The sequence below is a fragment of the Cynocephalus volans genome, chromosome 9 (genome assembly GCF_027409185.1).
Source record: "Cynocephalus volans isolate mCynVol1 chromosome 9, mCynVol1.pri, whole genome shotgun sequence".
Classification (NCBI taxonomy): Eukaryota; Metazoa; Chordata; class Mammalia; order Dermoptera; family Cynocephalidae; genus Cynocephalus; species Cynocephalus volans.
This window is the reverse complement of record NC_084468.1, coordinates 70,826,602-70,839,958: the sequence shown is the minus strand read 5'-3', so window position 1 is coordinate 70,839,958 and position 13,357 is coordinate 70,826,602. Positions and strand designations below refer to the sequence as shown.

The window sequence follows — 13,357 nt, the reverse complement described above, 5'->3', positions numbered from 1 at the left end:
TCCACAGCAACTATCTGATGGCTCCCTGGAGGACTGGCTCAAAGGACTTACCTTTATTTTGCCTAATTTGGAACTCTGCCAGTTCTGAGGCAGCTCCCCAGGGGCTTCTGTTGAAAACAGTTAAAGGCAAATATATTAGCCATAGCTACCTGAAACAATGGATAACAGCTGGAACAAACAATAGACTAACCAGAAAACTTGAGAAGGCTGGAGAATGAGCTTTGATGAATAAATGCTTTGAAAAGCTGACATATTCTTTGTGTTATGGGTTAAACTGTATCCCCCCTGCCCAAAAGATATGTTGAAGTCCTAATCCCAGTATCTCAGAATATGACCTTATTTGAAAATAGAATGTTGTAGATGTAATTAGTTAAGATGAGGTCATACTGGATTAGGATAGGTCCCTAATCCAATATGACTGATGTGCTTATAAAAGGCAGCTCTGTAAAAACACAAGCACACGGAAAGAATGCCATGTAAAGATAGAGGTAGAAACTGGAGAAATGTATTTATAACCCAAGTAATGCCATGGTTTGTTGGCCACAAGCTAGGAGGCATGGAATAGATTCTCTCTCAAGTGCTTCCAGAAGGAACCAATCCTGCCAATATTTTGTCAGATTTCTGTGAGAGGATAAGATTCTGTTGCTTCAAGCCACCCAGTTTGTGGTACTTTTCAGCCCCAGGTAACTAATACAGTAGGCAAATATTGAAAGTCGGTATAAATGTATTTGTTGTTTGTTACTCCTTTTATTCTTATCTGATTTAAAAGACAACTGCATAAAGCAATAATAATAAATCTATGTTGATGGGCACATGATGTATAAAGATGTAATTTATGACAATAACAACAATTACTGGGAGCTCCAATATAAAGTTATATGGGAGCAAAGTTTCATATACTATTGAAACTAGTATTAATGGTATTAATCAGAACTAGATTGTTATAAATTAAGATGTTATTTTAATCCCTAGGGAAATTTCTAGGAAAACAACTCAAAAATACATAGTAAAAGAAAGAGGACGAGGGAATTAAAATGGTATGCTAGAATATATCTACTTAACAGAAAAGAAGGCAGTAATGAAACTGAAGAACAAAAAAAAAGTAAGAAATATGGAAATCAAATAGCAAAATGGTAGAGATGACTCCTTTTTAGTAATTACATTGGATGGGATTAAACTCTTCAATTAAAAGTCAGATACTGGCAGAATGGGTTAAAAAACATAATTCACTCTACACTGTACACGAGACACATTTTACATTCTAATAAGACACAAACAGGTTGAAACTAAAAGGACAGAAAAAGATATTCCATGTAAACTGAGGGCTGAATTGGTTAGACTAATATCAGACAAAATACACTATAAGACAAAAACTGTTACAAGAGATGAAGACATTTTGTTAAAGGGTCAGTCCATCAAGCTATAACAATTATAAACATGTATACACCCGACAATAGAGTACCAAAATATATGAAGCAAAAACAGACAGAATTGAAGGGAGAAATAGACAGTTTAACAATAAGAATTCAAAACTCCACATTCAATGGTGCAACTACACAGAACATCAACAAGGAAACATATGATCAAACAACACTATAAACCAACTTGACCTAACAGACATACATAAAACACTCCACCCAACAAAAGCAGAATACACATTCTTCTCCAGCACACAAAGAACATTCTCCAGGACCATATGTTAGGCCATAAAAAAGGTCTTGATAAACTTAAAAAGATCAAAATCATTCAAAGTATGTTCTCCAAGTGTAATGGAATAAAATCAAAAATCAGTAACAAAGAAATTTAGAAAATTCAAATGTGGAAAATTAAACAATATACTCTTAAACAACCAAGGAGTAAAGAAAGAAATCCCAAGGGAAATTACAAAATATTTTGAAACAAATGAAAACAAAAACACAATATACCAAAACCTATGTGATGCAGTGAAAGCACTACTCAGAAGGAATTTTTTTTGGCAGCTGGTCAGTACAGGGATCTGAACCCTGGACCTTGGTGTTATCAGCACCACGCTCTAACCAACTGAGCTAACTGGCCAGCCCAGACACTTAAGAGCTATAAATGCCTACTTTAAAAAAGAAGAAAGATCTCAAAACAATTACCTCGCCTTCACTTAGGAAACTAGGAAAAGAAGAGCAAACTAAACCCAAAGCAAGCAGAACAAGGAAATAAGATTAGAGTGGAGATAAATAAATAGCGAATCAACAAAACCAAAAGTTGGTTCTTTGAAAAGATCAACAAAATTCATAAATCTTTAGCTGGACCTCATACTTTCCTCAATTTAACCTAATCTAACTTCTGGTCCCACCATTCCACTGGGACCGCATTTGTACAATACACTACTATTCTCAAAACTTACTTCAATTCTTATCAGCACTTGACATATTTGAGTACTCCCTTCTTCTGGCTTCCTTGTCACTCTCCTGGCTTTCCTGGTTTGCCCTATCCTTTTCCATCTCCTTTGCTGGCTTCATCCCTTGGCTTGATCTCTAATATTGGAGCCTAAGGGCTCTGTCTGCGCTCTGTTCCCTATCAACAGACTCTTCCTGGGTGACCACATCCATGGCTTTTAATCACATCTCTATCCCAATAAACTCTCCAATCTGATCTCAAGCCTGGCCAGGGCCTTGAGCTCTTAAAGACTTTTCTAGACATATCCAGTTGCTTTCTTTACATGTTGTCAGTGGCACTGCTGATCTAGGAGTTACCCTTTCAAATCCAATCAGTCAACAAGTGTAGTCACTGTCATCTCTAAAACATGACTGTGTCCACTCCTATCTATTTCCACTGCTACCACCCTAAGGCAAGCCACCACCATCCCTTTCCTTCATTACTGCAATAGCCTTCTATCTTAGATCCAGCAGATTGGCTCTTTCAAGCATTTTACCTGCTAATTGGAAAAGTTGGAAAATTAAAACATTTCCCAGGCACCCTTACACAGAGTTCTGGGTTAGAATTAAAACTGTCAATTAAAAGCAGTAGTGCAAAGTTTGCAAAGAGAAGCAAGACAGAGGCAATCTTCCTATTGCTATTGCTGTTGGTAAGCAAGGTCACAGAAATTTAAGTGTTTGGGGAATTTGCAATGATCGGGCTGGTATTTCGTGGTTGTGAGCAGCAGGTGTTGGCATGAGCAGGACTGAAACCATGTTGAGACCTAAAACTGCACGGGCTCTAAAAAATTTTAAAAGGACATTGTTTTTTTCCTTGGCATGCATTTTTCTGAGTTACCTCATTTCCCATGGTTTTTTGGTATTTTGAACCTTGGTTATGGGGCAAGATGACATAATTTACATAAGCGTAAAGTTGTGTTCCAGCCAGCCTGAAGCTGCAGGCTCACGAGGCCTGTACTATCCAGCAGGACCCTGAGATAAGGATGGCAGCAGAAACCAGAGGGAGTCTCAGCGAGACTTTGCACCTGAGACCTTGCATGAAGCCCTCACTGCTCATGTGTCCCTCCCTCATTCTTTTCATTTCCCTCAACCCCCTCTTTAAAAACCCCTCAGTAAATCTGAGACTTTGAGATGGCTTCAGCCTGGCCATTCTCCTTCAGGTTTACTGGAGAGATGGGTTAGCCTATCATCTCTCCTCAGGTCACCGGTATTCCTGAAGGTCACCAGTATGCAGTATTTTATTCCTGAATAAAAGCTGACTTCCATTTTCACCAATATTTGACTTTTGAGTGGTTTGTTTTTGAAAGGGGGCAGGAAGCTAGACCTGTGTGACCAGTAACAAATTTTGGTGAGCTCAGCCAGGAACTGAGTATGCCCTCTAACACAGGGGCAATGGTGGCAGGCTTCCTGAACAAACTACTGTGGGGTGTCCTTTAACACCACAGACCAGTGGTAGTTTCCCTGACTACTCCTGCTCCAGTCCTCTCATGGATTTTCGTAAGTATTTTACTCCTTGTTTTAAATCCCCTTCTGATTGAAATTCCTAAAGTGGTTTCTGCCTTCAGCATTCAACCTTGATATTCCTAGCTGGTCTTCCTGCATCCACTCTTGCTTGCAACAGAGATGTACAAAAATGTACATCGTTCATCTTCAGCTCAAAATCCTTCAGTGGCTTCCCACCACACTTAGAACACAATTCAGACTCTTTACTGGGTTTCCCAGCCCTAATGATCTGGCTTAATCGTTAAAAAAAAACGAAAAAAAAAACCAAAAGCACAATTTTTGTGTGTGTGTGACTTAGAGAATGAGGGGGGAACAGAACTAGTGGGTGGATATCATTCAGAATTATTGTCATTTCTTCCAAACTACTCTGACTCATGCAATATCATGCTATTGGCTTTTAAGGATAAATGAACTATACTAATTTCTCTCAGTGGCTCCACCTGCTGTATGTGTTGGCCTCATACTTGATACGGTCTCTGGAGAAACAGCACCATCTGCTGGGCAAAGGCTGCTGTCCATCTGTCTTGGCACTAGGCCAGTGGCTTCCAACCTTTCCTTGTGTGACTCTAAACTTGACATCACTTCGGCTTAGCAACTAAGGCCAGCCTTCCCGAAGGCCAAACACAAAGGCCTGCTAGTCCAGAACTGCTGATAAGATTAGAGAATCCTCTTGGTTTGACGTTTCTCTTCTAAGAAAACAACTTGGGTTTTGACCCAAGATTGGAAATCAATGCCGGTGTTGGAAAGAGAACTGAGGTAGAAAGTGTGGATTAACAAACAGGAATAAAAAGAGCCACAACATTAAAAGGACTTTGTCCTCTGTATTCTCTACATACAAAAGGCTGAGAAAATTTAGTGCTCCTTTGTTCTCATCTTTAGAAGTTCCAGAGGTTTTCCCTTCCTTCCCTTCCTAAGGACCATGAATTTATATGGATTCACTCCTAGCTCACTACCTACTTTCTTAGGTAGGTTTTTCCTCTCATGACCAGTGTACTTTATCTCTCAAGTTCTTCCCGAGATCCTTCTCCATCACATTTAATTGTGAGTGGGTTTCTCAGGATCTAAGAAATATTACATTTACCTTATTTTTCCTTTCCTTTCACACTCCACTGAATCTGATATTTCAACCTTCTCTTAATTCCTAAATCCACTTATTTTCTGCCTCACTAACTCTTCCTCACTGAACTATGCAGTTTTACTGGTACCCTTTTCATCATGGACAGTAAATGCCCTCCACCTCAATTCTCTTTTGGCTAGATACTGAGCACCTTCTTTTTCCTTAAATTCCTTTCTAACCTAGATCCTGGTACATAATTTTCTCTCACTTCTTCCTTACTTTTCCAATTACTCCTTTCCTATCATTAAGGAACATTCTTTTGCACCATCTTCCCATGAACTTTTCCAGAAAACGCGTGGTTCATCCTTTCATTACATTTGTGGTTTTATCATCATTTACAAATTACTCCCATTTCTAAGATTTATTTAAACTCATTTCCTTTTTTCTACTCTTGTATACTTTCACAATCCTTAGATTTCTTAATTAGCTACTAGAAGACCAGAATTACCACCACAAAATCTTTTATATCTCCTGTCCTCTAATATTTGCAAGACTACTTCCTTTTGAGGAAGTAGTCAAAAGCATTCCTAAAATTATCCCTGTAGGATTCATTCATTTTTCTTGGTTAATTAGGAGAATAATTGCCTTCTTCAAGCACTATCTTATATACATCAAATACAGGATTCTCAAAGATCTAAGAAACCACACTCATCTCCTAAATGCTTACTAATCCAATGAAATAGTAACAGTATATGTAATACATAACTCAAGTAACAGTCAGTAATTTCCCACTGGCATTCCATTAAAACACACACCACACATAAATGATTAAAGCAAAGACTAAAATTCGTATTTTTTCAATCTCTCTTCAGTCTCAATTTCTCTTTTGCTTATGGTAGTATGTGGTATATAGTTCAGGAACCTATATAAAACTGAGTGAAGAAAATGCTTTTATTAATCACAACATGAAATTGACATGACATCCTACTGTTAGAGCTGAACCAGGATAAATAATGCTGTTATAAAATTTACTTTTCTCACATCCAATTCAGAGGAAAATATTACATATTAGGGCTCTTCTTGATCTTATGGAATGATTTCAGTAAAACCTTTTTTAACAGTAAATAGCAATTAACATATTCTCAAACTGTGCTAAGTAGTTAGAAAGGCAAATATAAAATCTATAATGCTAACAACTGCCAGGATTAGGACTGTCTTTGTTAAACATTAAGAACCACATGTCTACTTTAGTTGTTATGTCAGTGCACCTTTTTCACTGATAAGGCAACTGCTTGCTGTGGGTGCCACAGTGACTAGAAAGTTTCTTGCTAAATAATAGATGATTGATCAAGACTCAAGTGAGTTTTCTTTCCCAATTTTGTTTTTTTGAAGGAGAAATAAATACCTTTGTCTAGGTGCAACTAATTATCATTAGAAATAAGTCTCTGAAATATCTGCAGTTTTTAAAATAACGGGGCTTCTGAACAATTCCTTAAAACTAGCTTTACATTTTGATATAAGACTTGATAAACTTACCATCCGATCTGTATTTTAGCAATTTTTTTCTACCAAATACACTTGGCCCTCAATAAAGGTTAGAGTTATGATTTCACACAATTTCTACATATAAAGCATCTTTAAATAAGTTTTGTTTTCGCTGAACTGAGACTTTTTTCACCTATGTGCCTGTAGAAGTTAATTTGAGCATATACATATATATACTTGCATACATATATGTGTACATATATGTATTTTTTAAGTAAGTTACTTTTATCATTAGAATAAAACTAGACACTATGGGGAAAACTCTGAGGAACAGTTCAGTCTTCCTTAGAAGCCATCTTTAGGTTGAGGAAGGCAGGTGCAGTTCGCTGAAGGACGTGACAAGGCTGTAGTAAGTCTTCTCATCATCTGTCAATCCCGCATTGCCAGGCCTCACCACCACAGCTACATGCACATCTGCTTCCTCGGCAGCACTGGCCTCTGTGAAAAATCAAAGTCTGTGTCAGAAACACCAAAACATCATGTCTGAGATTTGCATCAAAGTCATCAGGAAAATGTGGGAATGGAAGAAACAAGTTTGACCCTAACTTGATAACTGTTGAAGTTAGAAGATGGGCACACTGGGGTTGACTACATATTCTCTCTTTAATATGTTTTAATTTTTCCATAATGAAATTAGGAAAAAAAAAAAACAAAAATAAAACTAACCATCCATGACAGAATGGAACGGCAGTGTGTCCTACACTTCTGAGCTTTATTAAGTACTTATGAATACAGAAGGACAGAACTAGTCCTGTCCCTCAACTTTCCTCCACTCCCTCTAATGGGTCCTACTGAGAAGTGAGCTATTTCCCAACGGGCAGGCTGTTGGTGATAATATCAATGAAGTAGATATTGGACAAAAGAGATCCTACAGTCTAATCAGGCCAAAGTACCCGCTCTTACCTCCAGACCCCAAAAATGTCATGCCCCCTGCCTAAACTGTCCATTTTTTGCCTGGCAAATTTCTACTCTTCAAAATTCAGCCCAAATATCACATCCTCCAGAACCACTACCACCTGTATTAGAGCATTCTATGTGCTCCTTTAACGCCTCATATTTATCTCTAACACAACAATATAATTTGACATGTTATTACTTGCTGTTTTTCTCCTTGTTAGCTCGTTAGGCTGTGAGTGACTTGAGATCAGTGACTGTGTGTGTGTGTGCATGCACATGTGTGCACAGGGCTGAGGGGGGAGTGGAGAGGTAAAAACAGGACTAGTTAAATGAAACTAGGTAAGATAGGTACTGCAGGAGATATCTCTAATACACCCTTGGTTTACATTCCTCTCCATTTTGTTTTTATTTGAAGTATAACAGCTAACACCTTATATTAATTTACCACCTACTATGTGTCAGGTACTATTCTAGAACCAGAGATATGTGAACAAAACAAATCTCCTACCTTCATGTAGCTCCCATTCTCATCTAAATCTTCATACCAACCCTAAGGTAGTTAGTATTATTATCCCCATTCTATAGATATGGAAACTGAGAGCTAGCAAGTGGTGGAGTTAAAATTTGAAACTGTCAGTCTGATTCCATAGTCTATATTCTAGAACAAAGGTCGGCAAATTACAGCCTGACACATGTTTTTGTAAATAGTTTTATTGGAATACAGCCAGGCCCATTTATTTGGTATTGTCTATGGCTGCTTTCGCACCATAAGGACATAGTTAAGATCTGCCCAGTTAGCTCAGCTGGTCAGAGTACGGTACTGATAACACCAAGGTCCAGGGTTTAATCCTTGTACTTGCCAGCCGCTAAAAAAAGGGCAGAGCTAAACAGTTTTGACAGAGACTGAATGGTCTGCAAAGGACCAAAATATTTATCATCTGACCCTTTATAGAGAAAGCTTGCCAACTACTGCTATTCAGCCCTAATCATGCAAGTATGATCCATGGCCCGGCAGTATGGGAATCACCTGGGAGCTTGTTAAAAATGAAGAGTCTTAGGCCCCCAACGTAGAACTACCAAATTAGGATCCACATTTTAAAAATGATTCTTATGCACAGAGGGTGAGTTTTGATCAAAAGTTTCAAGGCAAGAAAAATGGCAGAAAGAAGAATTCTAGGCAGAGATAAAATACATGTATAAATACTGGAAGAATGCAGCAAGTTTGAGTGGGAAACAGGACACAGACCTGTGATAAAAGAGGTGGGGCTTGGACAGATAGAGCAAAGCTGGTGAAAAATCCACAACAAATTCTATGGAATTTAGATTTGGTATAATAGGGACCCTCAGTAGTTTCTCAACCTTTGGAAAAGAGTTGTGGCATTTGAATGGATTAATTAAAGGACAGCAGTGCTGAGACAGGTAAGAAGTTCCTGGAGAGACTCAATGGGACAGAGCTATTTCATCCATCTACCCACCTCCTCAAGTGTCTATCTTCTGCTCTTCCTGTGAAAAGACATATCACCTTGTCAGAGCATAGCACCGAAGACTCCCCTCTTCATTCACTTCAGCAGAAGTGGCAGCTGCCTTTTACCCACCCTGCTAGCCAGCCTGACTGCCTTCCTTAATTTAAGAAAAGCTTTCATCTTGGCCAAGTTGAGCCAGCACAATCCACACGGGACTTGATACTTAGCTAACAGTGGCTGTTCCATATTTAGCCTTCTTACCTAGATGACCACAGGGCAAGTTTTGTCCCTAAGCATCTATTTGCTCTACTGGTACTATTGAGACACTTAACTAATGCTTGTTGACTTAAAACCCTAAGTCCCTTTTCCCTTCCTCTAAGGGGAAAGTCTTTCAATTCTCCCTTTCATACTTCGATATTATTTGGGATATCAACTTAGCCTGCTGCTCTGCTTTGGGAGTGGAAGTCTGGGCATGTGGTACCAAAACACAGGACCAGAGATAATAGAGAAAAACAAGGCAGGCAGGCAGCTACCTGGCCTCATCCTAGCTACAGATGACCCAAGTTCTGGCCCTACTGCCTAATCAGGTGTGGGGCTGGCAGAAGTCAGAGGTCAGGAATAAAACCTCCTTATGGAGGATTCAGAGGGAGCCAATTTCATTTTGCAGTCAACCTGGGAATTATCTCTATTCTCTAAAGTTAGAAATAATTTCTGGGACTATAACCTAAGGAAATGGCTTAGGTGAAAAGAGAAGGATCTGAAATTCTGGAGGTACTATGATGCCAACTACAAAAAAAAAGTGGCTAAAGAAGAGAATACGAAGAAAACGTAATTGGTTTTAGGGCAGGGGTTGTAATTATTAATATAACCAAAAAGGTGGGGATAGAGCAAGGGTCTGGGATCACAAGTTGAACCATGCATTTAATCTCAGAATTGGCTGACTTTGTGGGGAGCTCTAGCTACAAAGCAAATCCTAATTCTAAGCTTACAGAAACATATAAGGCAAACTATAGATTTTCATCTTCAACAGCCTCCTTTACATGAATGATTAAAGAAAAGCAATTCACAGATTAAACCAGCTAAACTCACCAGATCAAGGCCTATTTTCTTTCCATAAGGAGCAAAACTGTAAAAGGTCTTCAAATTATCATTCTTCACAGAAACTGCTAGCTCACCCCTACCCTACATTTATAGTAAAGCAATCTCCTCCACCCTACCACTCTAATCCCCCAAGTGACTTGAGGGTATATTGTCACTTCAAATTGGTAGAAGGTTTCTATAGAGAAATATGACAGGCAAACATTTACAGTACATTTACAGTTCAGAGTAGAGGTGAGGTGAAATGGTGGTTGTTAAGGCTAATGCTTGTTGATAGCACATTTCACATGGCCTGGCTAACTAGTCACACAACGAACCTTGAAGCAGCATGTGCATGCATCTGTCTCTCTGTCTCTTCCAGTGAAATCAGATATGTGAATGTAAAGCTTTCCACAAGTAGAAAAAATAAGCTGAAAGTTTGTTGACACCCTTGGACTTTGAAGCTGACTCATGCCAGGACATGCAGGACAGGTGCTGAGCCCCACTAAATCCACTGAGTTTTCAAATTTCAAAATAATGAATGACTGTGAATTGGTACCATCTTGATACAGGTACCACTGGTAGATCAAAAATGCCAGTCTAGATTTGCCAAAGGCTGAAATTTAACAAAGATATTAACAATTACTCAATGTCTACTATATGTCAGGTAAAATTAAGACTGTTTTACCTCTATTTATCTGGAAAAAGGCATTAGATCATCTATGCTGGTTAAGATTTTTTTTAAACAGCTTAGTACCTGTTTATACACCTACAACTCTTGCCTATCACAACTAACCAAAAGCTCAAGGGTCAGCAGAAGAGAAAGAATATAGCTCACATACACCTCAGGTGGACACCTTTACCAGCAGCCTGGACTTTCCTTTGGGTCCTATCTCTGATAGTCCCAGCAAGTGAAAGTGATTACAGTTCTGTGACAACAGAGAAGAAGGGCTGGTGAGAGGAATCTCGCCTACAGACTGCTGGAGCTGCCTCCAAGAGGCCCAGGAGCCACGTGGAGCCACCTAGGTGAGAGAGCATCCTCCTCCCCTCTGCCTCTGTTCCCCAATCCCTGACCCAGCCTGCTGCCACAGACTACACAGTACACAAAGCCCTGTCCTGGGGGCTAAAAGGAAGGTGTGATCTCAGAGAGACTACAATCCAAGGTAGAATGGGAGAAACACAATTATGTAGACTTGCCCTCAAATACAAGTGGAATTATAAACACCAAAAGTAGGCCTACCAAGAGACGCACAAACTCTAAGGAAAATGACCACGCAACCAAAAGTTGAGCCAGGTAGAGGAGTTTGGGAAAGCTTCACCAACCAGGGGCTTTCAGATAAGAACTGTAGAGACCACCTTCCCCTAGGCACCCTCCACCTCTTTGCCCTCTGCTTCTTCTTTCTTCATTCACTACCTTACCTTCCGTAATTCTCTAGAGGACTCATTACACAGATGCCAGAGAACAGGTTTTCCACTTGACCAAAACTACTCTTGAAATCATTTTTACTGCCGATAAAGTATTATATACACTGTTTTGTACATTCAACCCTTAAAGTAATAATATATATGCTAATGTGCCATATATAATAAAGAGGGCCATGATGGGTAAATAATATATATGTCTTTAATCCAGTGAATCATGTACAATGAAATTCACAACTAAACGGGTACCTGAGAAATGGAGACCATCTGAGGGAAGGCAGATGAGGATCCTCCTCACATGGGGCAGCTCATCGACTGGGATGACAGGCAAAATTGCTTAAACTCTTTATAGTCCTCTCTTTTTTTCTTGGCTGAGTGTACATAGCTGATCTCGCTGCTGTTAAATGCATTTGGTCCAAGACCACTATGACTTCATAGCCCTTAACTAACCATCACCTACCCTCATACTCCTTCCTGCATGCTCCTTCCCACAATGATACCCCTTAAGTTCTCTTTGTTACTTCCCCATGTCATTAGTATGTTTGTGTTTATACGGAGTGATGGATGGGGAACCATGGTTAAGAGTTAAAAGGAGAAGAATTAGTCTTTCCAATGCTACTTGCCCACATACAACCCCCAAGGATTGGTAAATGGAGAGGGAAATGAGTTGGCTGGTTCATTGTTTCTTTCTATAAAGCTGTTTTCTTTTTCTTTTTGTTTTTTCATCTTATTTTTTTTTCTGGTGGTTGGCCAGTACGGGGATCTAAACCCTTGACATTGGTTTGCAACACTGCGTTCTAACCAACTGAGCTAACCAGCCAGTCCCTTGTTTATTTTACAAGGATCCCCACAAAAACTTTCTTTAAGAGGCAACATGCTTGTAGTGCCAGGCTCAGCTCCTATCCTGGGGTATATAACATAAGTCCAGTTACTTACCTCGAGTAACATCTGTCAGAAACAAGATGTTGTTGGTTGAGCACCCAATGCTGTTTGCAATCTTTCGATAACTCTCACTCTCCACTTTGTGTCCAATCTTGGTATCAAAGTGACCATCAACAAGCTGAAAAAAGAAGGGGTAAGACTGACAATACAAATACACAGAACCCCTTCGTCTCACATCCATTTTCTCTGAAATACATGACAATTACAGTGACTTCGTTCAATCAATAAATATTTACTGAAAGTCTACTTAATAGAGAACTATATGGAGGCAATAAACAGTAAACAGAAAGATTTTATAGCACTAAACACTTAGAAGAAGAAAACTACCAGATCAGCATATATAAGATCATTTTATAATCTACTTGATTTTCAATAACATTAATTTTATGTACAAAATCGTTCAATATACATGCCCTACTTTCTATCCTTAAAACATTATTTGCACTCAAATTCATTATTGGTCTGGGTTTCATTCCTGATGAAAAGTTCTGAACACTATCCTTTAAATCCTAGAATGAACAGATTTCTCAGATTTCTGCTGTGGATTGATTGAGCTGTGTCCCCCAAAGTCATTAAAGCTTAATCCCCATTGTAACTATTAAGAGGATGGGAAATCCTACTATGATAATTGAAAGGTGGAGCCATGAAGAGATGATTAGATTGTAGGACCACGCTGTTGTTGAATGGATTAATAATCGCAGTCAGGAGCATGGCTCTGAGGGCTTCAAAAGGAGAGCACATGAGAGTCTCTGTCTGTGCTCTGCCATTTTCTTTCACATGAGAGCCCTGTGTTGCTGTAAAGCCACCACCAAAGAAGGCCTTCACCATAAGTGTTCCCTGGACTTTGGGCTTCCCAGCCTCCAAAACCGTAAGCAATAAATTTCATTTTCTTATAAATTACCCAGTTCCAGGTATTTTGTTACAAGCAACAGAAATGGACTAATCCACCTGCCTCATCAATAAGCTGTTACTTTCCTTTCAAGAAACTTTTATTTTCTCATTAAAACATTTTAAAATTCTACCCAAGAGCTATAATATATGTC

General features: G+C 39.1%; 1 protein-coding gene across 3 annotated transcripts in view; it reads right to left on the bottom strand.

The window, feature by feature from the left end:
- Window positions 1-5,901: 5,901 nt before the first annotated feature.
- ENOPH1 (enolase-phosphatase 1) overlaps window positions 5,902-13,357 on the bottom strand; it is an 84,048-nt gene continuing 76,592 nt past the window's right edge. For all 3 annotated transcript variants that reach the window (XM_063108350.1, XM_063108349.1, XM_063108351.1), the window contains exons 5-6: window positions 12,309-12,432; window positions 5,902-6,951 (exon numbers count right to left, since the gene is read on the bottom strand). In XM_063108350.1, the coding sequence (XP_062964420.1) occupies window positions 6,812-6,951; window positions 12,309-12,432 (264 nt within the window). In that variant the 3' untranslated portion in view covers window positions 5,902-6,811. The remainder of the gene's footprint in view (window positions 6,952-12,308; window positions 12,433-13,357) is intronic.